This window comes from Misgurnus anguillicaudatus, chromosome 3, assembly GCF_027580225.2.
Source record: "Misgurnus anguillicaudatus chromosome 3, ASM2758022v2, whole genome shotgun sequence".
Taxonomy (NCBI): domain Eukaryota; kingdom Metazoa; phylum Chordata; class Actinopteri; order Cypriniformes; family Cobitidae; genus Misgurnus; species Misgurnus anguillicaudatus.
The window spans coordinates 36406922-36433349 of NC_073339.2; the positions used below are offsets into that span (position 1 = coordinate 36406922).

Below are 26428 nucleotides of genomic sequence, written 5' to 3' on the forward strand. Positions count from 1 at the left end.
GTATTATTCCGCCACCTAGTGAATGGAGGTCCTAAGCAGGCTCATCTCTGAATGGAAAAACACAGACGCGCTGTGTGAATCACTCTCCGTGTGTGTGTCTCATTAGTTTACTAGCTCATAAATCAGTCTGTGAATCCCCAATCAGAAGTATTATTCCGTCAAAGATCAACGCTCTTGGATGTTACGTTAAAGTTAATGGGAGAAATGTCTTGTCACATCGTGTGGACGATTAACACTTGGAAAGAGGAATATAAACACTCGTTTTTTTCTGGAGCTATATCTTTTATCAGAACGCGAAAACACCGTGGAACTGCAGGTAAGCCCCGCAGCTTTTAAATGTGGACATTGATCATTTACTTTATCGTGACGAGACTATTAAAACATGTTATGAGATATCGCCACTGGTATATTTATAAGCAGCATGCAAAAACATCTCTCTGACACTTATAAAAAAACGTTTTGTATAGTACTGACAAGAACAAAGTTTAATAATAATAATCGAGTGCTCGTATCGCGTTAAGAATGAATGAGAAAGCAATAGTAACGTTTCACAAGTATAGTTTTATTAACTTTTACCTCGCGCCAAAACAATAACAACACAAAAGACACTAAATATGAATAAAAAAACAAGTACAAGTTTGATCATGACACCAAATACTGCTGATTTGATCTCATTTTGACGATCATAAACAAACAAGGCCAACAGGAGAGCCAGGGTATCCCTTTCAGAAATGTAGCCCAGAGAGGGCAGTGGTCAGCGGGTCGAGTGAACACTGATGTCCGCTCATGCTTTGGTTCTCATTCGTACCGAATCTCACTAAGCAAACGTTCAAACAGGCGCTATCTTTACTAATCGACTGCAGATTTAAATATAATACAGATACATTCTCGACTGAACTAATCTTAAAACTACACTTTGTGACCAAGAAACGGTAATATAAAGAAACGGCTTTTCCGTCCATTGAGTTGTTATGAGCTTCAAAGCAGCCGAAAGTTTTACCTGTCATTCTGGCCGCCCTCAAATCCGTGGCGGAAGAAGAAGTTCTCAAACAAAGAGGCTTTTAAAATAACTCCGTTGTTGTTTTCTAGTTTTCGTTTTTCAAACGTGTGCCGTCGAACTGTTGTATAAAAGCAATATCGCTCTCGGAGTCGTGTGATATAGCTCTATATCATCACGGCTGTGATTGCCTTCGGCACTCGGCCTGCGGCCTCGTGCCTCTGGCCTAATCACAGCCGTGATGATATAGAGCCACACCACACTCCTACTCGAGCGACACTGCTTAATTAAAGGTTAAGTGTCTGCATTTTTTGTTGGTAAAATGCCTTATTAGGTACAGACAGATATAATAGTTCACTTAAATATGAAAATTCTCAGTGGTTGAGCATTGCGTTTGCAACTCAAAAGGTCATGGGTTTGAACCACACATAGGGCCCTATTTTAACGACCTAAAACGCAAGTGCGAAGCACAAAGCGCAAGTGACTTTGTTGGCGGATCTTGGGCGCTGTTGCTATTTTCCCGGCAGGAGAAATAACTCTTGTGCCAGGCGCAAATCAATAAGGGGTTGGTCTGAAGTAGGTTCATTATTCATAGGTGTGGTTAGGGCGTAACGTCAAATAAACCAATCAGAACGTCATCCAACATTCCCTTTAAACGCAAGTGCGCAAGTTCCATGGTGGGTTGCTATTATTATGACGGATTTACCTGGCGCACGCCAGGAGCGGTTCACAACGGAGGAGACCCACGTTCTTGTAAGAGCAGTCAAAGACAGAGAAGTTGTTTTGTATGGGGATGGGAGAAACCCGCCCAAATCAGCGTCGGTTAAACAGCCATGGGAGGAAATAGCCACAATTGTCTCATCAGCGGGGATCCCCAGGACATTGCGCTGCAAGCGCTACAATGATGTCAGGAGTAACGCAATTAGTTACTTTTTGTGAGTTACTTAATATTGCAATGCATTACTTTTAAAAGTAACGTTCCCCAACACTGTTTATTTTCGTGTGCAAGTCTCAGCAAGTGAATGCAATGCAGCAACAAACCGGTTGAAGCAGCGAAAACACAGCGAGGCAGAAGACGTTAACTGATATCGGACGCAAATTGTGGGTTTGGAAATATTTTGTATTTGAAAAATGGACTGGACAAACATCTTGCCAGAAAACCTTTGCCAGCACCATTATTTATTTTTTCTTTATTTTAAAACTTTTTTTCTTAGTTTGTTGTTGTAAATTGATTGTGCCTTTTTAAAGAGTTTAATTAAACATTCATGTTATATATTTTGATTAAATTTGTGAGTTATTAAAAATGTAACACCTTAGCTAGGCTTGAAATATTAACATATAAGTTGAAAAATAATTTTATTTTAAGTTTTACCAATTGAAGTATTTTTTTTTAAAGTTTTTACAGTTTTGATAGCTTGATAAGAATGGTGTAATTCCAATAACCAAGATCTAAAATCTTATGGGATAAATGTTGTTGCAGAACCAACAAACATGTAAATCCAGAATCCATGTCTTATTTGGCCAAATCAGGTTAACATCTACATTCTGGTCCACACGATATGGTATGATAATAGCAGGGAAGATGCTAACACAACAACACAGACAAGTGTTTTTCATCTCTATGGTACACTATGTCCCTTTAGATTGTGATCATGCAACTATCTTGCGGTAAACTTCCCAACTGGCGTCCACATCTTGTTTTCTCTGATCTACACACACATGTCCGCAGACACATGCAAGCATTCCTTTTTACATCAGACTCCTTTGATAAGCTACACTTACCCCTCACATACAAGATATTTTCCCAGCATGCTTTTGGCTTCTTGAGGTAAGGATGGGCGGACACAAGGATAAGGGAATGTGAACAAAGCAAAAGAATTTGAAAACCAAAAAAACAAGGGTAGATAAAACTGGAGAATGTGATAACAGAGGGCAATAAAGGAATTGGTGGGAGAGATAAAACATAAAATCCAAGAATGAGCCAGATAAAGTGATGTTTCGAAAGGGGACTCGCATTCTTCATAGAACAGGACGCATCCTTCATTAGAGGCAGATGATGGAGGTGCTTCTGTCAATATGATCTGTTCCAGGGACCTTCAGATTACACAAGGTCAAAGATCAGTGGACAGAGCAGTTCTTTGGATGAAGGTCATCCTCAGATGGAGACCCCGACATTCCTTCAGTGCTCCACACAGAGAACCGCAGAAATTCCTGTTTGGCCGCCTAAGAAGTCAATGCGTGCAAACAATGAACAATAACAAATAAAGGAAAAGTTATTAATATGTTTTGTATCAGTTCAGGAAATAGGAGAGTTTACCAAATCCACAATCGTGCTAAATTGGGACTTACTGATGCAAAGTAGATGAATCATTTTCTATTAACACACATGTTTTGCTATCATTTGTGTGTTTTGCTAAATTATATGCCCACTGATGTATGTGGTGTCATAATGGTAAAAATATGCAGCGAGGTCTCACAACCTTTCATTGTTAAAAAAACATACTTGTATCAGCGTTATCGACCTTAACAAACAAAGGAATAATCACACACATGAAGATAAAAGCACGCTATCAGTGAATCTACAGTATATGAAGGCATGTGTGTATTTGTGTGTGTGTGTCATGGGGTATCTTGTTCATATGGGGAGGGGGGTTTCAAGGTTGCATAGACTACACAAATGGCCTTATTTCTTGGCCAGCTGCACTTGGGCATGCATGCACATACACAAACACACACAGTGTTTTATTCCCAAGGACAGGTGGTGGGATAGTTTGTAATGGCTTGGTTTGATATGTAAACTATGTATGTAGAGTTACACTGTGAAACCTGACTATTCACTAGTCCTCCCTGGATTTGGATGATAATTGAAATACGAACTGATAATGTATCGCGGAATTAAATTTTAGAGAATTCCCATATTTAGAAGTGATAAAATGTACTTACAATTTTTAAATATGATTTATTATTATTTAACCTTTTTGTGTTTTCTTGAATTTTGCAAAGAATTTATCTTTATATGTAACTAATCATTCTTTCTTTCTTTTTTTCCAGATCTCTGCCGTTTCTTTTGAGAAAAGCGGAGCAGGTAAGTTGCTTTATTATCATAACCAACTGTACAGGTACGCTGCATAAGCTGACCGAAGTTTGATACGATACAATGTAAGAGGAAGAAGTAAATTATTTGGCATGACATAAAATGTGATCTTCAATTGGTTTCAGTAGAAAGGACAGCCTGATCTCACGAGAAATCGTACATATTTTACGAGTTGGCTAATTCATACGAAGTTAATCATGTAAAATCGTACAATTATCATGAAAAAAACAACAGCGAAACCGAACCCCTAACCCCGCCCCTAATGTCGCACCTAAAGGGCTCGTTATAGTTGTGCGTAGGTCCTACGGCGTAGCCACAATGGCGTAAGTAACGCTTCGGTTTTAATTTATACTTTTGCGTCGTCGTCCGGACTGCTGGTAGGCATTATCCAGGCGTGTAACCACAGTAGCAGCGCGACCGTCAATGAAGAAGCAGCTTGTCAAGTTAACCCACAAATGAATAAGAAACAGCAACTTGTTGTGTATGATTGGAGAAGACCAGCAGCGATGGAAGTAATAAACAGCGACTTTTGTTGCAGTTTGAGTTAAATCACTCCTCAACTTGGCCGATCTTTGTTTTCACCATCGCAAATGAAAATACCTATGACGCAGTTTTTTTAACCTGATGGGAGGGGTTTTTGTGGACCAATCACAGCACTTGCAGTCTGCGTAGAACGGACGCGCTGTTAAAAATTTTGCGAGGTGCACATGAGGCTACGCAGAGCTACGCACAGACTACGGAGAACCTACTGCTTATGCACGACTATAAATCGGGCTTAACCCCAAAGTCACAGGGGTCAAGGCAAATCGTACCAAAATAAATACGAATTAGCCAACTCGTAAAATGTGTACGAATTCTCGTGAGATAGCCTTGGAAAGGAACAAGGTATCCCAGCAAGCAATAGCCATCATTTCAACGTCTAGGTTAACTACAATATAGTTTGGCTATGAGTAACCCACTTCTAGCCTGTCCCTACCAATATCCATTAAAAACTGATATGTCCATAGCAACAATTAATCTGTATTTTTACTAAAAAATGGAAAACAAATAAAATAAAATAAAATAGACCCATTGAATATTTGTTGTTTTTGAGCTGTGTAACCTTAATAAATTTGATTGACACCAAAAAAAAAAAAAAAAAAAAACTTCTGTACATTTTTTTTAAGTTAAATAGATAGCGAACTTTTTGACATGTTTGGTTATATTTGAAGAGTTTCGTTGCAAAACGAGATAAATCCATTTTTTAAAATTTTTGTCAAAACATGTTTATTATTATGTTATCATGTTATTATTTTGTTTTATGGTGCTACTTAGCTGTATTTTTTAAGTTATGAAGGTTTAAATCAAAACAAACCAACTGCAGTTGAATTGAAATGAATTGGAATGCACAACCAAAAAACGAGATTTCTGAACAATTAAAAAAATGGTGGTTATCTCGTTTTGCAACGAAACTCTTCATTTATTTATTTCATTTATTTTTGTGCTATGGTTAGACATCTAAATGTTGCCTTGGTTTAGCCTATAGACATCTGGGCTGTGTTTGGATGCCTATTAGACATCTTTTTAACGCTAAATCGCTTGCTGGGATCTGCAGATATGCAGTTTAGATACCTATAAATGAACATGCAACCTTATTTCCAGTCCATCACTAACTTGGAGCCCATTTTGTCTTTGTTTGCAAGCCCGGTGAATTCTGTGAAGTTATGTGTCCGTTTTATATCAGGATGAGTTTGTAGACCATTTGGGTTATGTAATGACCCCCTGTGGCTCTGTTGCATGGCATTCTGGTGTGTGATGGATGATAAAACGCAGGCCTGATGGCAACACAATGGCCCCCTGTTTCTAGACACATCAAAGGCTCTCTGTATCAAGCCAGGAATGTGGGCTGCACAGCCCGGTTGCATCACGCAAGCTTTACCCTGAGACCTAAAGCATTCATGGTTAATTTTCAGGTTGTTATGGCAATGGACTTATGTATCAACAACAGATGCTTATCCGCTTTCCCCGAGGATACTCGCATGTTTTGCTTTTGCAAATGTTGTCACCGGCAATATGAAACAGGAAGGAGCCGACCGTATCAAAGGTGTTTAAGGAGTCATTTCCTACTGTAGCATCCCTTTGTAAACTGGGCACAGGACACAACAGAGGCTTGGCAAAAACTGCCACCTTTAGTGACACAAATCTTCGTATTTGTTTTTGGATCTGTATGCGCTTATGTGTATATGTGTATATCTTTTATCTAATTCAAGCACTTTTGTTGTGAAAACGTAAAAATTTGTTATGTAAATTTAGGCCTGTTTTGGTGGTTATAGAACCAGAACAAAGTATTTCAACGCGATCTCATGGCAATTTGTACGTATTTTAGGACGTGGCTAATTTGTATTGTTTCGTACTACCACATTTATACATTTTTGTATGATTTGCTTTTGACCATGTGATGTTACGGTTAGGGGTGGCATAAATTGATGACACTGTGAAAGAGCATGTAACGATGGGGGTCTTAACATTAACTGTCGATAGGAATCGAGCTGACAGGACAGCTCATTCACGAATCTACGTACCTTTAGTCACATAAATTTTTTATTATTTTTCGTGACACTGTCACAAATTTCCGTGTTTTTTCATGACCGTATCACGAATTTCTGTTTACGTGTCATTGTTATGTAGCCTATTGGTTACTCAACTGTTTTGTCCTATTTTCTTACCATTGTCGCTTCGGTTTAGAGTTAGATTTACATAAAATGACTTTCTTACCCAAACCCAACTCTAAGCCTAACGCCAGGCGACAATGGTTTAAAATTCAGAAAATATTAAAAATAAATCAGAAAAAATAGTATAAACCAATACTTAAACTGAAATCCTAACGCAAACACCAAATCTAACCCTATAACGCCGGATTTCCACCAACTGCGGAGCGGCTGCAGATCGGCTCCGCTGCGTTACGGCTCCGCACTCCGCCGTTCGCAAATACCTACCAGTTCGGTATTTGTTCCAGAGCTGACGTGACGAGGACCTGTGAGGTCTCGCAAATTCACGTGATGATCGCGTGATATCTAGTTCTGTCTCCGCCCATTATGACGTTAAATTATGACGTTTTTACAAACCAGCCCAGATCACAACACAAGATCTCGCAAATTCAGGTATGATCACGCGATATAGTCATGGCTCCGCCCTGCGATAGAAGCTCTGCCCGGCATCCGCCAAAAATAGAAGCTCTGCGTATTTGTTCTGGAGGGCTGTGGATGGCCGGAGTTGTGACGGATTCGGAACGCAGTCAGTGGGAATACACACACTGACTTGAATGGAAACCGATTGACTCCTCCGCTGTTCCGCAGCGGATCCGCAGCCGTTCTGCAGTCGGTGGAAATCCGGGGTAAACCAAAGTGACAAAGGTTTGAAAATAGGAAAAAGCAGTTGAGTAATCAATACTTGACAATGACACATAAACAGAAATTCGTGATATGGTCATGAAAAAATGAGGAATTTCGTGACAGTATCACAAAAGGAATAAAAAATGTATTTGACTATAGGTACGTAATTTTGTGAGATTGGGTAGGACAGCACTCACAAATCATGTTTATTGGATTACGTACTGAAAAAAACTTTTATCATTATATTATAATTTAGGCCACAATGTGGCTTAATAGAAGCAAGACACTACAAGTATTACAAGAGCGAAAATGTATCTAATAATTTATTATCATACCATAAATGTTTCATTGTTTATTTCAATTATGATGGATTAAACTACATATGTTTATGTTTATTCTTAATAGAAACATAATTGAATAATTTAGGTAGAGTAAGGCATTTTTTCACCATCATCTCACTGTCAAAAGTGACTCAATTTATCTGAGCTCATAAAATGGGACTTTTTGAAACTTATTGCTCAGTCTCGACCATTACACTGATTACCAGTCTCCTCAAGCCGTAAGGTGAGAGAAAGGCAGTAGAGGAAATGAAAGACACAGTGGGCGATTTTCATAGCCAACCCTCCCTCACAGTGTTTTGATTGAAATCCTCTTACATCAGCCATTATGAAGTGAAACAACAATACTGATCTCAGGTCTGCTTCTATCGCAACAATAACCTCCCATGTCTTCTTATCTCGGCCGAATTCGGCACCTATAATCACGGCGACAGAACTCGTCCCCCCTTTCATGCCCACGGCTCTTTGATGTGCGTTCATCCCAATGCATTCCTGCCCCTATCGCACCCCGTCACGGCTCAGGCTCTTTGTGCAGAACAGTGGGTCTATTGCTTAATTCTCATCTCTCACTCACCTGCATCTGGGGTCGAGGCCCAGCTGGGTTGGGCCGGGTCAGTCCGGGTACAGCCAGGTTGGAAAGTCTTTAGGAAGAGAGAAGAGGAAAGGAATGAAACATTAATGGAGTGCTTGAGGAACTGTCAGGGGTGGGTTTGACCACACATGTCCACTGCTTCCTGCAGGCGGCTTCCTCAGATGCACGCTTGCACGCACACTAGCGCCAAACACATGCGCATATAGGCCTGGCTAGTCATACTGATAGTGCTGTCTTTTGTCCACTGTGGCATTTGATCTTTTTTAATCCTAGTTTCTCATATCTTGTTTTTTTCTTACTTTGAAGTAGTAAAACAATTATTATCTATATTCCAAAAAAAGCGAATTAAATAAAAAAATCTAAATTTTGGATGCAATACATATGAATTTCTAGATTGTTTATTGTAAAATACTAATAAAAATAAGCATTTTAACCGGTTATTAACACTATAATGTGCCTTTGTATACAGTCTGTATTTTTATTATGATTATCAATACATTTATGGTACAATACAGATTTTATTAGTACACTGCAAAAAAAAAATGACTTTCTTACTTTTTGTATTTTTGTCTTGTTTTCAGTAAAAATTTCAAAAAATTCTTAAATTAAGATGTATTTTCTTGATGAGCTAAATGACCTAGGAAAATAGGTCTAGTTTTTAGACAACAAACATAAAATTTAAGCGAATTTGTGCTTAAATCAAGCAAAACAATCTGCCAATGGAACAAGAAAAACAATTCTTGAATTAAGTGTTTATGAAAAAAGTTAACTGTTTCTTATTCCATTGGCAGATTTTTTTTTGCTTGTTTTAAGCACTTATTTACCGAGCCCCTAAGGTGACATTGGAGTAAAAAAAATCAAAAGTTTAGTTTCATGTGCTCACGTGAAACTTTCATGTGCTCACGCTAAACCTTCATGTGCAGAATTTCTTTAAAAACTTTAGTTTTGCGTGCGCACGTGAAACTATTGCGTGCGCATGTGAAACTATCCCATGCGCACATGAGATAAATTCACGTGCGTATGCGATAGTTTCATGCACATGCGATAGTTTCACGCACGCGTGCACGCAAAACTAAACTTTATTTAATTTTTGCCCCATGTCCCCTTAGGGGCTCTGTACTAATTGACTTAAAGTTTATATTTTTTGTCTAAAAACTAGACTTATTTTCCTAGGTCTTTTTTTCTCATCTAGAAAATACATCTTAGTTTAAGAATTTTTAGATATTTTTTCTGAAAACAAAACTATACTTGTTACTTAGTAAGAAAGACATTTTTTGCAGCGTACTGTATAAGCCGTTGCCACAAATTTCACAAAATATTTTTCTGATCTGAATTAGGCACATTACATTTTTAACACAAAGCTTTAATAATGAGCAAATTTCACCCTTGACTGTGAATCAGGCCCTTATAATGTATGTTTTCATACAGTGTGTTTAAACAAATGGCTGCTGATATAATCTTGGTGGACCCTTCATAACCTTTAAAGCCTTTCATTTCATTACTAAGCCTTCAGGAAGACGGGCATCATTTTTTTATATTGCTTTGAGGGGTGGAGGTTTATCAGAACAGGATTTCTGCTTCGTCTATTAATATTCAAATGGAAAAACATCAGCGGCACTCAATTCCCGGCATACATCCAGTGGGAATCCCACTGCCTGACCTTGCATGAGAACAGCTCAATTGAGGTCAAAAGACGCAGAATATTGCATTTGTGTACAGGAATCTGTTCCGCTTGTTTAAAAGACTTAAAGGACGTATTTTTCCCCACAAATGTTTAATCACACTTTGTTTCGTTATTAGTTATCCTCCTCAAAAAAACAAAAAAAAACCTTGGAGCTATCATGGGGGTTTTAGTGTTGTTTGAGACCAGCATGTGACCTAGGGAAACTCCAATTTGGCCATATGGCGTTAATCGTATTTAAATTTGTGTTGCATGTGTGATTAAAGGAAATCAATTTCGAAATGTGCTAGCAATGCCTGGAAAGAAGAATCAGTCACTTTCTGAGAAAAGCAGTTTCCTTTATGCTTGTTATTGGAACAGTCCTTTGGATATTGTTTCCTCCTTAGCGTAGATGATTTGATTAGTTATCTGCATTTCCTCTTGGATAGATGGAGGTTGGGCTTATAACTTGGTGCTGTTTGTTCTAGTTGATATTCTTATAAAGGGATAGTTCACCAAAAAATGAAATGTCATAATTTACTTACCATCAAGTTGTTACCAACCAGCATACATTTTTTTTGTTCTGATGAATACAAAGGATTTTAAGCATTAATATAATATAATATAAATAATAAGATATTTTAAGCAATGTTTATAATCAAACTGTTTTTGAGCATCTTTGACATTTTTATTTCTACTATGGAAGTCAATGGTGCTTCTGTTTCCTGCTTTATTACAAATATCTTCCTTTGTGTTTTTAGAGTAAAATATATTTAAAAATCTACAGAGAAAATAAATTGTACATTTGGATAGACAGGAGGGTGAATAAGTGATGCCAAAGTTTCATTTTTGGGGAAACTTAAAGGATTAGTAAATTTTCTTAAAAGAATGCAGATAATTTACTCACCACCATGTCATCCAAAATGTTGATGACTTTCTTTGCTCAGTCGAGAAGAAATTATGTTTTCCGAGGAAAACATTCCAGGATTTTTCTCATTTTAATGGACTTTAATGGACCCCAACACTTAACATTTTTATTGCAGTTTAAAATTGCAGTTTCAAAGGACTCTAAACAATCACAAACGAGGCATAAGGGTCTTATAAGGGCAAAACGATTGTCATTTTTAGCAAGACAAATAAAAAATATGCACATTTAAACCACAACTTCTCATCTTCCTCCGGTCCTGTGACGCACCAGTGCGACCTTATATAATTCGTCATCACGTCAAGAAGTCACGGATGACGTATTGAAACTACGCCCCAGTGTTTACAAGTGTTGAGAAAGAGGACCGTTACGATGTTGTTGTGTCAAATTATACTAATTAATTGCTTTGTGTCAGTTTATTGTTTAAAATGGTCCGCAAATGTGTGTTTCATATATGTAACAATTATGTGAGCTCGCGCTGGTGCGTCAAACAGCTGGAGAAAGAAGAGAAATTGTGGTTTAAAAGTGCATATTTTTATTTTTATTGCCAAAAATGACAATCGTTTCGCTAGATAAGACTCTTATGCCTCATTTGGGATCATTTAGAGTCCTTTAAAACTGCATTCTTAAACTGCATTAAAACTGTTAAGTGTTGGGGTCCATTAAAGTCCATAAAAATGATACAGATTCTGGAATGTTTTCCTCAAAAAATAATAAAAAATCTTCTCGACTGAACAAAGAAAGACATAAACATTTTGGATGACATGGTGGTGAGTAAATTATCTGGATTATAGAAAATTGACTAATCCTTTAAAGAAAAACAATGCGTATATTGGTGATTTAAAAGATTTTATGAATAAATCTGAATATTTTCATGTTTCATAATTGCTCTTAAGTCAGTCTTGCTCAGAAATGTAAAACAGCCCAATAAACTTGCATAGATAGTCCAACCTGTGATCGCCTTAAAAGACCCATCTGTCCTCACAAACAGTACTTCGTCACAGGCTACATTTCCATGCCAATTTTCTGAGACGGTCATGCTCAAATTGGTTAGGTTTCACATGGAACGTCCCAGCTGACCCAAGGCAACCTAAAGTTCTCCACAGATCCTGTCCAGATCTCATGATTGTCTTCTTCATACCCAGAGGCAAAAGTAACATAACATTAATGAGAGCCTGAATTTCAGAGCTAATGCGTGCTTTAGATTGTCTGTCACGGTTATTTGACTTTAAGAGCTTAATGCCCTCTCAATCCAACCCTTTTATTTCCCACAGTTTTATTGGCCTTGATTTAATAGTAAAGAGACGGGGTCTGTGCAGGAGCCTTTACATTCCAAGCCCCTTCATCACTTTATATCTGTCCCAGCACTCCTTCCATTATTGACTTGCAGAGTTTTTTTATTCTCCTTTTCTGTGCCCTGCTGTGTCCCTTGAATTCCAGACATCGCAGTTTCAATATTTTGTATACTTCCTTAGGATGGTCTAAATTCAGAAGTGTTTACTATCTTATAAGTTTTGAAAACACACATTAGATACTTTCTTTGAGTTAAACTTTATTATTTGGTCCAAACATTCCCTTCAAAAACATTATTATTTTTAAATATTTAAATATTTTCATACAAAGTAACATTTTAGTTTACAATACAAAACAAATTTCAATCGTTCAAAGTCCCTGTAATGTCAAAATGAAAATAGTTTCTAAACAAATTACAAATTTGTATTGATGAAACACGGCACTGGGACTGTAAACAATGTAGTACTGAATAACAGAGTTAGATCATTAAACAGTTTTTCGCCATTTCTGAGTTCAGGATTTTTTAAAAATGGTAGCTTGATGATACACACTTGAGCCACTGTGCATAACCCCGCCCCTTACACAACTGCAAGCATCCATTCAGGTTGTAATGGTATTTGAAAGCTGAGAGAGATGAAAGATTTCCTTTGAGTGGGAGTGGTTTCAGCATCGACAGTGGACACGCCCCCACCGCTTGAGAGCAGAACCTATTAGTCTATTAGTCTGCCTATTTTTCTAAGATTTTCATAACTTATTTTATTTACTTGCGTTATTCCATCATTCAAATTTGGTTGGGTGGGTAATAGCACATTTTTTATGTGGTGTGACCATAGACTGTAAAAAAGATGGACGTAGTGTCCGTGACGGTTTCTGAAGATCGTTTTTGAAGCTTAAAGTAGGCGATGCCTGCCATCGCCATCTTGGCCGCGCGTCACCGCGCATTACTCGCGGATATCCGAAAATGGGTAAAGAGGCAGAACATGAGTGAAGCTGAGGAAACCACGCCCACCTAGCTCGACTCTAGTGACAGCAGTGGCCACGCCCTTAATTATGCAGAACTTTAAGGCTTAATATAATTTAAACAGATGAGTTATAAAAAAATCACCCCCTCACAGTTATCATGAAGGGCAAACTTAGCTATAAACGGTTTCAGCAGTAACAACATAAACAAGCGGCTTTCGTGGTCATCACATAACTTCCGGTAAACTCCGCGAAGTATAAATAACAACAAAGTCCTTTTTAAAGTAGTTTATTTATATTGTTTAAATCACACTGTAAAAAAAATCCGTAGTTTTTACGGAGAAATACTGGCAGCTGTGGTTACCAGAACAATTCTGTAAAAAATACAACTTAAAACCGTAAAAACAACACCACCACAGTTGTATGCATTACAGCGAACTTTTGTCAATTTTACAAATCTTACCTGTATACAGAATTTCTTTGATTAATTAACTGTTTAGAAACTCTTATTTTTTAATGGTAAAATGCAGATGTGATTGCCAGACAACCACCCTAAAAATATATGAACATGTAAACAACTTTTTGTATTTCATTCATTTCTTAAAATATGTAGAAAACCACTATAATCCAGGTGATGCAGACAGCTGCACAAAGAAACAAAGTTTGTTGTGAAATTATTACAGATTGTTTTCTAATTATTTACCAACAACTTAAAAAGAGACAGTGGTCATACACAAAGATTGTATCATACAAACAAATACAAAACAACATCAGGGTAAGTTATTAAATCGCTCAGTGTCTACATGACTCCATTCCACAGAGTCAAAAAGTGACACCCAAACAATGACATAATGAATGAACATCAATGACGAAACAGAGAGCAGTCAACACACAAGTACGACTACACTACAGACAAAATCTTAGATGAACATTAACTGTATAAATATAACACATAAACACATTCAATCGCTCAAGATCTCACCACAGGAGAATTAAACACAAACACCATTAACATCTACACTTTACTACAACCAGTTTGACTTTATTTGGTTTGTTTGAAGTCACCATTATGGAGATCATTGTTTCCCTAAATGGGGCACTTGGCTCGTAGGTCTTTGGGTTAAGCTTTTTCTGACTGTCAGAATATTGTGTCAATACACATAAGCTATGGTCTAAGAAGCTGAAGTAAATAAAATCAGGTGATGATGGTAGATTTTTAATGATGGTCTAGTCATCTTAAAGTTTACCAAGCAGGTGTTCTCATAAAATCTCTAACTGTTAACATTAAGTTTTTTCTGTTCCCCATACAAATATTTTCTTGTGGGACAATATTACAGAGTGGCAATGGATTTAAATAATTAGACTTATTAACAGTAAAAATAATGTCAGACGATTCTGTGACTAAACAAAGTTGGTCTAGACATCAAGAATCAGCGTACAAATCACAACAACGGTGACCCAAAACATGGAAGCTGCATGCCGCAATGCATGCTGGGTATTACCGTAGTACAAACTTACCTAGCATGCATTGCACTTAATCTGAATTAGTTTTTTGATGGTCACCACTATTGAGATTTGTAGGTTCAATCTTGATATGAATATGAAGTGTCAAAAAAACTTGTTAACCAGTCCCAAAACCATTACTTTACAAAACTCTATCCAGCCCAACAGCTATTAGCAGAACCTATAAACACCAGACATTAAACCAATGTCTTACTATAACTCTTACTATAACTACCAGTCAATCACAACTTTCATGTGGTTAAATCAAACCACTTAAAAGTAAAGCAGTATTGGAGACTTGTTTTTACAACCCCTTTCATCATCAATAAGTGCTCTGTGTCACCCACTAACACAATTGACAAAAAGAAAAAGGAATTAAGTAACCATTGAGGCTCAAGACCCCAACCAAAACAAACACTGATCACCATAATGGTGACTTCAAACAACATTTTTGATAAATCATCATCTAACCCTCTGTTAATTCTCAATAAGAGATTATGTAAATGTATGACAGAAATAAGTCAAACTGGTTTGTAATAAGTGCAGATGCCAATGGTATCTGCGTTCAATTCTCCTATCTTGAGATCTCCTATCACATTTTGTCTGAAGTTCAGTAGTACTTGTGTTCTGACTGCTCTCCACTTCATCATCAATGCTCATTCATCATGTCATTATTTAAGTGTCACTTTTTAACTCTGTAAAATGGAGTCATGCAGACACTGAGCCACCGATAACTCACCCTGATGTTGTTCTGCGTCTGCATGTATGATACAATCTCCGTGTACGTCCACAGTCTCTGTTCAAGTTGCTGGCAAACAATCAGAAAACAACCTGTGCACTTTCACAACAAACTTTGTTTCTTTGTGCAGCCGTCTTTTCCATCACCTAGATTATAGTGTTTTTTTTTGCATGTATTAAAATATGAATAAAATTATATTAATTAATAAAATAGAAAAAGTTGTTTACATGTTCATATATTTTTAAGGCAGTTTTCTGGCAATCTCATCCGCATTTTACCATTAAAAATAAGAGTTTCTAAACAGTTAATAAATCAAAGAAATTCTGTATACAGGTAAGATTTGTAAAATTTACAAAAGGTCGCTGTAATGCATCCAACTGTGGTGGTGTTGTTTTTACGGTTTTAAGTTGTATTTTTTACAGAATTGTTCTGGTAACCACAGCTGCCAGTATTTCACCGTAAAAACTACGGATTTTTTTTTACAGTGCACTTACGTATTGGCTTCATCAGAGAGATTGGAAGGTTGGCCCTCGGGAGTGACAAACTCAGAACACATTTAATATCTGCCTTTAAGTCACATTCGTAAGTTTTGCCTCTTTATCGCCATCTCTGTTTGAAACATACAATTGCAGGTTACTTTGCATACTGAACTTTATGTAGATTTTAGTCAAAGGAAATTTAAATTGTTTCTCACATAATTGTACCTGACAGATTAAATTATAAATCAAGCCTGCCGTTCAGGGTGCTACTATTATAGTGTAGCTTGGAGACCATTATCCTTTACAAAGTTTCTCTCTGGTTCAGTGAAAAAGCTGATTCAATTGACTAAAACATTCTTCTTTAAAAGCATTTATTTATTGCAGTATTATGAAGTTGTTTACAATCCTGTTAACAAAATGAAATTTGAGTTTAACTTTAAACGTAGACTGCTAGCTACCTTTATAATTGCTAACATAGCCGACTCATGGAAAAACACATTGGTTATCATTATTTTCATTATGACTAATTTATTTTTGATTTTTATCTGCAGCATTGGGCAAATAAAAATGATCTAATGCTACCGGTTTGTTAAACAGCTGATGCTGTTTCTATGTCCACTCCAGATGCTTAAACTCATTAAATTCAGAGTGTGGTGAGATACAGTACAATGGGAAGGAAACTCTCAATTGTGTATTGGCTTGATGAGAAGCTTGTTAAGCTTTTTAAAAGCAGGAAGTCATCTTTTCAGTTGTTCAACAGAGCTCTTTGCCCCATATGTCTGCCCTTGAGCAGTCTGTATATGTCCCATGATCATTGGCGTCAGTCTTGTGATGTGACCACATTTTCTAACAAGAACCACAGCTTGTTTTCTTGTGTGGGTGTTTGTCTGCTTCGGTGGGAATTTTAACATTCAGGGTTTTTCTCTCGCTCTTCCGTTCACTTTACCTCTTGAACTTTTTCCGATGTTTTGTGTTTGTCAGCATGTGTACCCTTGTAACCTTCTCAGTCCTTCTGTAAAGAATATTAGGATCCGGGAGTATTTTGGCTGTAGATGCTATCATCATCATAATCCACCAGCTTTTTATTTCCCCAATAATGTATCTGTCTTTCTCTGTATTTATACACAGATTTTATCACTGGGGTGGTAACCTCAAGGGTTCATTTTTGTACCTTTATGGGTACACTGTAAAAAAATTCCGTAGAAATTGCAGCTGGGTTGCCGGTAATTTACCGTAGATTTAAATTTGTTTTTAACTGGCAACATTTTGTTCAAAGTTAAATGAACATTAAACATTTACAAGTATTTGTCTTTATAGAGTAAAACTAAAAAACAGCATCAAGCAAAACATTCTGGGAAACAAAATCTGAAGCAAAAAACAGAAAAAGGTTGATGATGACTTCTGGTTCCCAGAATGCTTTGCATGAGGCTGTTATTGTATAGTTTTATTCTGTAAAGATAAATACTTGTTAATGTTTGAAACTTGTTTAACTTTGAACGGATTCTTGCCAGGAAATAACATAAATGTAAATCTACGGTAAATTACCGGCAACCCGGCTGCAATAACATTGTAATTTCTACGGAATTTTTTTACAGTGTATACAACACATTGAAATATTATACCCTAAGGATCTATTGTGTGCCTTAGGGAACAATTTTGTGCCAGTTAAATTTTAGGGGTACAAAACAGTTAACTGTACCTTTTAAGGTACACAATTGGTCTTTAAGTTACAGTAAATGTACAACATTGTATTATGTTTGGTATTGCTGTAAAGGTACAAAACGGAACCATACCACCCTAGCGATAGAAAATGTATAGTTTTGTACCTTATTTTGACAGTGTAGCATCATCTTAATACTGAGTCTATATCAAAGTGATAGGTGATAGAAAAAGAGAGAGAACATTTTCTGTATAGAGCAGGTACATAATGAAGCAAGATTAGCTTTTTATGCTATTGATACAATCATTGCATGAATTAAACATTCGGGAAAGATCAATGAGAGTTTGGATGTGTCTCAAAAATGTGGATGTTCATTTGTGTAAGTGATTATGAAACATATACTGAACAGGATATTTAAACAGGAATAACTTCTCATAAAATCATAAAAATGTATTCATTTTAAATATATGGGACATTTTTATTGAATTTAAAAAAAATTGAATTTTAAAAGTATCATTTTTTCATTCTTGAGGGAAACATCTTTGGACTTTGAAACAAATTTGGTAATTAGCTTGATCTCAAGGCAAGTCGTGTCACTATAAATAGTTTTTTTATTGTTTCCTCATAGTTTTTTCCTATTTTTTTAACATTGTCGCTTGGGGTTAGAATGACTTTCTGTTACATTTCAGACATCCTAACCCAAACCCCAAGCGAAAATAGTTTTAAAACCGGAAGAAAAACATATAGAAACCAATACATAAAATTACATCCTAACTCAAACCCCAAATCTAACTCCAACCCCAACCTCCAACCAACAATTATTTAAAAACAGGAAAAAAACAACGAGAAAACAATACTTAAAATGACATGGAAAAGAAAGTCGTGCCAAGAACACGAACAACTATTTATAGAAATTCGTGTTGACTGACAGGAAAACGACATTCGTGCTAAATGGCATGAAAAAAGCAGAAGTGTCCATGAACATGAATAAATTAATCAAATATTTTGTGACTATAGACAGTTTCATCGGACGCACGTGAAACAAGTCTGGATCCGAACTTTACTTCCAGTTTTGTTTTTTTAATGGTCTGACTAGTTGCTAAACTGATCTCTTGAACAAATGCCTCCTCGAAAATAACAAATGTTTTGGTTTCCTAGGTAATCTATGTGTTGTTTTTTGCTTGTTATATAAATAAACTACGTTTAAAGAACTTTGTTGTTATTTATTCTTAGCGGAGTTTACCGGAAGTTACGTGCGGACCGCGACAGCCGCTGGTTTATGTTGTTACTGCTGAAATGGCCTATAACATGACTTGCCTTGAGATTGTGTTGTACCTATACCTTAAAAACAGTAAAAGGGTGTTTGTTTTCTAATCAAAAAGTTGAATAAGGTTAAATGCATAATTTTAAAACTGATATCGTTTAAAATAAAAAAGTTGAAACTTTATATCTTTTCTATCTGCCAATAATAACGGTTTAACTTTTTCCAATAGGAGGCAAATTAAGAACATTTCATATAGTTTAGCTTTTAAAAGATATGTATAATAGAGAAATTGTATGTTAGTATATTAGTATACTCCCATATAGTATGATAGTCAAGCTAGGCTTACAGCCTAATGCTATTTGTTTCTAAAACATCTAGAAATTTATTTTGTTATTGTAGCTTAATGGCTTGATATATCTTAAAGCCCTAGTTTTATATGATATTATTGGCTTGACTATGTATATTGAAACAGAGCACATATCACAAATGTGCCAATCTCAATATGTACATCACATATGCATAGTCGAGGCTTTAGGTAGATACAGATAGCAAAGAGACTAGCGAAACAGAGAGGGATGACTTATTTTCCCATATGTTGTGTGACACAAATAAGTTTGTGATATTATTTACAGCTTTATATATATATATATATTATTTTAAAAGATCTAACAACTTTGAAGAATTACTATATCATACCTTATATCGCATTATCTAGCAAGTTATCGCACATAGTGCTTTTCTCTAATACCGCACAGCCCTAATAAAATCTGCAAGAGTTTAGATACCATTGTTTCGTTGTAATTGTGTTATTTCGCGAATCAAAAGTTAACAGCCAGTTGAATTTGGTGCTTAGTGACCCGGCTCATAATAATTCATTGCTTATGATGTCATTGCCAAAGTGAAAAAGTTCAAGCTAACATTACAGCATAACTTCTAAAACGAGAGTTTTTGTAAGTATACTTGATTGAATCTTTAATGGACATTTCCAACGATTAAACCTCAATTTTGGCAATTAAACTACTTTAAAAGCACCTCAATTTATTTTTCTCCACAGGGGCTGTGCGGGGGTTCCAATGACTGAAGTCATTTGTTGTTGTTTTGTTGATCTTTGAAAGCAATAGACTTTGAGAAATGAAGCATATCTCCTCTAGCTTTACCTCAGGGGTCATAAAGTAAATTGGCAGTGTGTGTGTGTGTTTTTGTGTGTGTTTTCTAAGCATGCATTGTAGTGCATCTCTTCGCTTGCCAATTAGGCCTGATTGTTCACTTCACTGATGCATTGCTGGGAACGCAAAAGCACTAATCCCAAATTTTCGTCCCCTTGACAAAGTATTCTAAACATGCAGTTTCTGTTATTGTCTTTAGCACTGTTTGAATGCTCTTAAACTTAGGCTATGTTTACATTAATGCGTTTATCCTTTAAAACTTATTTTACTTTTGCTATGTTTACGCCTTTCATCTACACTACACCACCGTTTTCGACCCTCATAAACGGATTTGTTCGCAAACGCTGCAGACCCTGTTTTAGTTTGAGAACTCAGACGTTGCTCTGAGTGTAAATGAACGTAGACGAAGTCTTATGTAACCGACAGCGCATCATTTTCAAAGTAAAAATTATTTTATTCAGGTAAATGGAGGTTTGCAATGGAGGTTTTGCCAAAAATAGTAAACATCTACCAACCAGCTATAAACGCTATATCGGATTGTTTTAACATGTATCCTTATAGATAATGTCTGTTTTATGTTTGAGTATTGTTGGGGTTTAAATATTGTTGTAATGTGTTTATGTTTTGTTTAAATGTAGTTAGCTTATTACGAAAGATAGACTGTAATTTTAAACGCCATATAGGGCATTGTAAAGGCCAATATGAAGGGAGAATTGTAATGGGTCAGACATAATTTTCGAGTTTAATTTAAGTTTTGTTTTCTACTTTAAAATGAATTTCGTTTCAGATAATTTGTCTCTTAATTTTAATCGATGTTTTGTTGATAAGTTTTGTGAATATAAATTAATAAAAACAATAAACTCAACGTCAATAATATTTAATGCTCATTTAGCCGATTGCGCTTTTAGCTATTTCTGTGTTGCTAGCGGAGGACGTGCATGGACCTCCCACACTTTTAAAAATGAATGCAATAAGCATTTCTGTAGGCTAAAGCAATACTTCACCTATTACTATGTTTGATTGAAGGTTGCATTTTGCTGAAATGTATTTTTGCTTCAAGTGCGTTTAGTACTGTTCACTTGAATGCTTTCTTTTTAAATCATAAAGACCTTTCTGTTTAGTTATAAAATCAAAATTAACCTATTAATCATATTAATATGTTGTAGGGGGGAGCTAGAACAGTATAAGACTTTCCTAAACACATTTTTATGGGTTCAAAAATAATGTCTGTTATAGTTGCCAGCAAAGGACCCAGGTATGAATTTTGTCAATATCGCACACCCCTAGGCTGCGTAAACGTGCAAAGGTAAGCTATTATTAGAGTAATAAGTTATTTTACACTTTTATGCGCATGCCCAGTTACGTGATTGGTCATGTTTCATGCATTTATGGTGGTGTATAGTGTGGATGAAGATTCTTTATAAAATGCCAGTATAAACGAGGATTGTTTTCATTTTAAAATGACGTTTTAAAATGCAAATGCTCTAATATAAACAGGGCTTTAGTCATTGCACACCTCAACACATGCTCCGTGCATGTAGGTCATAGCAATTCTTTATTTCACTGGGTCATGGGATCTTGCGTTTAACTCTTCATGTCTGTTTTTTAAAGCATCTTGCTTTGTTTTCTCTCAAAAGTCAACACATTGTAATGATTCATGGAAAACGATATGAAGTCAGTGTTGTGTGTTATTGTTTTAAAGTAGTAAAAGACAACAGTACTACATAGTTGTCATAAATCAGAAGTATTCCAATAGTAAATAAATCACAGTGACGGTTTTGGGAATGTGAACAAAAAGGAAGACAGAGAGAGAGAGAGAGTGAAGGAGAACGAATGGCTTTGCTGTAGATTCGTTGTGTTTGTTTTATTGTGTTTACACTAACATTAGCAGATTTTTCCGAAGGGTGTGTGTGCGTAAGAGATTATCCATTCGAAACAACATCTATTGTTTGACAGCCAAATCCTGTATATTTCCTCATTACTTGTTGCATAATACTTAAATCCGTTTGGAGCCTGGTGGTGTTGCTTAGAGTTATGTGCGTGTGTTTGTACGTGTTTAAAACATTATTGTAAAGATGCAATTCATTCCCTCTGAAAAGTTTTAAACCAGCCTAAGTTATTTTGCTACCTGGCATCCCAGACTGGTCAGGCTGCTGTGGTTTGCTGGTTTTAGATACACTGTCACATGATAAAAAAATGTTTGCACTTAAATTTTTTAAAGTATAATCAACTTGGATTTAAGTTATGCTGGGTACACACCAAAAGATTTTTTTACATCTTATAAGATTTTCAAAATGTGATAGACCACAAACACGAGGAATAAAAAATCCTAGATTTATCCGTTTTGCTCCTAAAGTGTGTGGTGTGCCATGATGTGTGATAGACAGCACACCACACACCAACAGATTTTCATCCAGAGTCTTGACTGTGAACACAGGAAATTTCACAAAATCTCGTGACACTCCAGAATAAGCAAGGCAGACGATATGCAGGAAGAAATTTCAATGATAGTGTTCGGAATGATTTACACAGAAAATTCAAGGGAAATAAAGAAAAGGGTTTGAATGAAGTTATGGAGACAGCAGGAACATGGTCTGTAAAAGTGCACTTTGCATCAACTTCACCTTATACTGCCCCATGACTGCTTCCGTCTTCCATCATCTCACTTTCTGATTGGATATTGTTTCGTTTCACGTCAAAATCTCAAGAGCGTGGGTGCTAGTGATGTAGTACACGAGACCGGTCTCTAGACCGATTTCCGCTTTCTCGGACTCGTCTCGGACTTGTTCCTTCAAAGACTCTGTCTTGACTCGGTCTCGGACCACAGTGGGAGGAGAAGGACTCGTAATTTCAGACAGAGTCCTCGAGACCAACAAATTATAAAAAAACACATAACAATAATAATAAAATGCAATGTTAAGACGTATTAAGACGTTAAAGGACAAGTTCGGTATTTTACACTTAAAGCCATGTTTTCAGATTGTTTATGGTAAAATAGAACGGTTTTGACTGGGATTTCGACATTTGCGGCTGCCCCGAGAATTTTTGGGTGTTTGTGTTTCAGCTCCTACCTTTACAATGCGTTTAATGGTGCACTGGAACAATCCTTTCCAAAATGCATCAAACTTTCGTCCACAAAGACGTGAAACTTATCGAGTGGTCAGGGGTGTTCAGTGATGTGCTCACACAAAAATCGCGTTAAAAGATGCTTTCCAACAGCTGTTTTAGCATTCGTTGTTAACTTGTGGACCTATTTTTCCAAACGCCTCACACCCGTACATTCTTCCGCTTAGAGCTTGAATAATAGACACTCCAGACCAGTTGGTGGCGCTAATCCGCCATTGCCAATTGCAAGAATAGAAACAAAGTTCCCGGCACGGAGTAATACCGTACCTCACAGCACAACTAATACAAGTCAATGGAGTTGGCAAAAACTACGATAAAACCTGTTGGAATGCGTATTTTGCAGCGATTTTTGTGTGAGCATATTAGTGAACACCCCTGACCACTCGGTGAGTTTCACGTCTTAGTAAACGAAAGTTTAATGCATTTTGGGAAGGGTTGTTCCGGTGCACCATTGAACCCATTCTAAAGGTAGGAGCTAAAACACAAACACCCAAAAATTCTCTGGGCAGCCGCATATGTCGAAATTTCAGTCAAAACCGTTCTATTTCATCATAAACAATCTGAAAGCAGGGCTTTAAGTGTAAAATACCGAACTTGTCCTTTAAGACTGCTCCTCTAAACAATTCCCAATCTAGTCTGTAAGCCTAACTTTTAATTATTAACTGGGGTGATATTAAATCATGAATATGGAAACTGACATGTTTTTATGGTCTTGGTCTCGACTCCTAAAGGACTCGGTCTCGACTCAGACTTGCTTCCTCAAAGACTCGGTCATGACTCAAACTTGACTGTATTTGAAATCCAACGGACTCGGTCTCGACCCTTCAAAGACTCGGTCTTGACTCAGACTCGGCATAGGTGGTCTCATCCCCATCACTAGTGGGTGCATTTGTCCTCGAGGTTCCCCCCACACATCAGGATTTCTGATTGTGAAAATTTTGATCGCGATCGGGGCGATTGCGACGTCTTCCGATCAGGTTTGGACACTCTTAACACACTTCACACCAAGGGAAAATCTGATAAAATAATCTGCAGAACCATAAAGATAATCGGGACATAGTTCGAAGGGGGGGATTTGGCTGAAAATCAGCCTGATTATCTTTTGGTGTGTACCCAGCATTACAGCAACTCATCCCTATTCAAGATAGTGTTAAGTTAAAATGACTTGTAAATGCAAGTTGATTATACAAGTGAAATGTTTTTTTACAAAGTAGTCAAAATATGTATACCAGCTGTCACTGTGGTGCTACCTTTTCAAGAAGGACAGCTTCGGACCTAAAGAGTTCCTATTACACCTCAGATGTATGTTGCTACCTCAAAGGTACATGCCTAAATGGTACAGCTGGGTACATGTTTTGACCGGTGTTTTGAACTGGACATCATGGAAGACCAGCCAACTGAACACTACCTTAGTTAAGCAGAGATAGACCATCTTAATCTTACCAAGAGTAAACCAGTCAATATAACGTGTGAGCATGCGCTCTTACACACTTTATATTGATCTCACACATAATATAAAGGCTGTAAGATCAATATAAAGTGTGTAAGAACGCATTCTCGCTCATGATATGCTGAGACGAAATCAGATATTTTAGCTCCATCAGCAAAGCCACTTAAGAGACACAAAATGACTCTGAAAGACTCAAGTGAAACGAGAATGTTCGCCTAAATCACACCGATGTGAGTTTTTCGAATGTTCATACAGCAGGGACGCAGAGGCCCGAGCCGGAAGGTGCCCTCACTTACACACATACACGCACAAGCGCAGGACTGAAAGCGAGAGCATTGCAGTGGGAACTCCCTAATGCACTGCAGCACAGCATCCAGACCTGGATACAGAAAACAGACCGAATAGAGATAGATCCGGAAAAGAGGTGAGGGCGTAGCAGGGCAAAGAGGATGTAGAGCAGAGGGACCGATTTAGACGAGGAGATGTCGCGATCCATGCGTCTGCTGCTTTTGCAGAGATCTTTGAGTGAGCACATTAGATACTCCACCTGCAGGGCTCTGGATCTGCTTAATAGGAACACATGGGACCAGAGGTTGACAGGTGAGTGGATGTGGACGAAACAATTTTGGCTTTGGTTTCTTAAAGCAGTATTTTTGGGATGTATACTGTATATGGCCTGTAAGGGTCAAATTGACACTAGAGGTCATGCTTGTGAGAGATACCAAGTTCATACAGAATTTAATGTAATGGTTTTTATTCACAGTTGTCAAACTTATGTGTATTTATGTTGAAAAACACAATGGATTGCTAGTTACCATGGTATTACCATCTGATAGCATCATTGTTTAAGTTGGTAGTACCTGATTCCATAGCTGTCACTGTGGCAGTACGCTTTAAAAATGTCCTAATATGAATCAATTAGGAAATGTGTAGATTTTGTACCAGTACGTGACGTTAATTATTTTGTGTCCGTATGGATAAATTAAATGTAAAAGGGTTAACATTTCAAAATAAATTAGCAAATTACTTGCATACTTTTTTTCTTTTTTTTTGAGGACCAAGTCTTAAATTTCTGGTTTTATTTCATTTTGAAAGAATATTTTGTGGATAATTGCAAAAATGTCAATCTGGTGTAACCGATCTGTGTCAATTTGTATAACTAGTATTATATATAAATATATTTATAAAAATGTGGAATAAAATATAATCATTTAGTTTAGTGTAATATTTTTTACCTACATTTTTACATCAATTGTCAAATATTATTAAGAAAACAGAGCCGTTTTCAGCACATATCAGGACAAATATTACAAAAACACATTAAAATTTACATTTTTTATAAATAACTTATTTTTCTATGATTACGCTTACATGCCATCAAGGTGGATAAAATATGTACTATTTCTCATTCTTTGGCACAATTGACGGTTACACCATTTGACATTTTCAGGTCCATTCAGTCTTAACTTTCATAAAAATGGTGCTAATGTAATTTTATATTGCATAAAATTAACATAAATACAATGTGCATTGAAAAAAACCTGATGCATGCCTTTAATACAAGTTTAAAAAAATATGTCTCATCTTGCCAAACCTCTGAGGTGCTAATACTGTATGGACACTTTAGGTGCAAAGGTGTACTTTTTGAAAGGGTACTGCCCCCGTGACAGACCATTTTTACCACATTTCTGACAGTGTATTCACACAGTACATCAATATAATTAAGGTAATACCCAAATCTACACATGCATTTACAAAAAATACATATTGTGATGAATATCAGCGGAAAATGTACCTTATTTTTTAAAGGG

At 36.7% G+C, this 26428-nt stretch overlaps 1 protein-coding gene across 4 annotated transcripts in view; it reads left to right on the plus strand.

The window, feature by feature from the left end:
* Positions 1–26428, plus strand: part of dlc1 (DLC1 Rho GTPase activating protein) — a 129852-nt gene that overhangs the window by 34977 nt on the left and 68447 nt on the right. For 3 of the 4 annotated variants that reach the window (XM_055205730.2, XM_055205732.2, XM_055205731.2), the window contains exon 5: positions 4049–4082. In XM_055205730.2, the coding sequence (XP_055061705.2) occupies positions 4049–4082 (34 nt within the window). Of the gene's footprint in view, positions 1–4048; positions 4083–25081; positions 25218–26428 lie in introns of those variants that run through there. The other variant, XM_055205733.2, reaches the window with a different exon arrangement.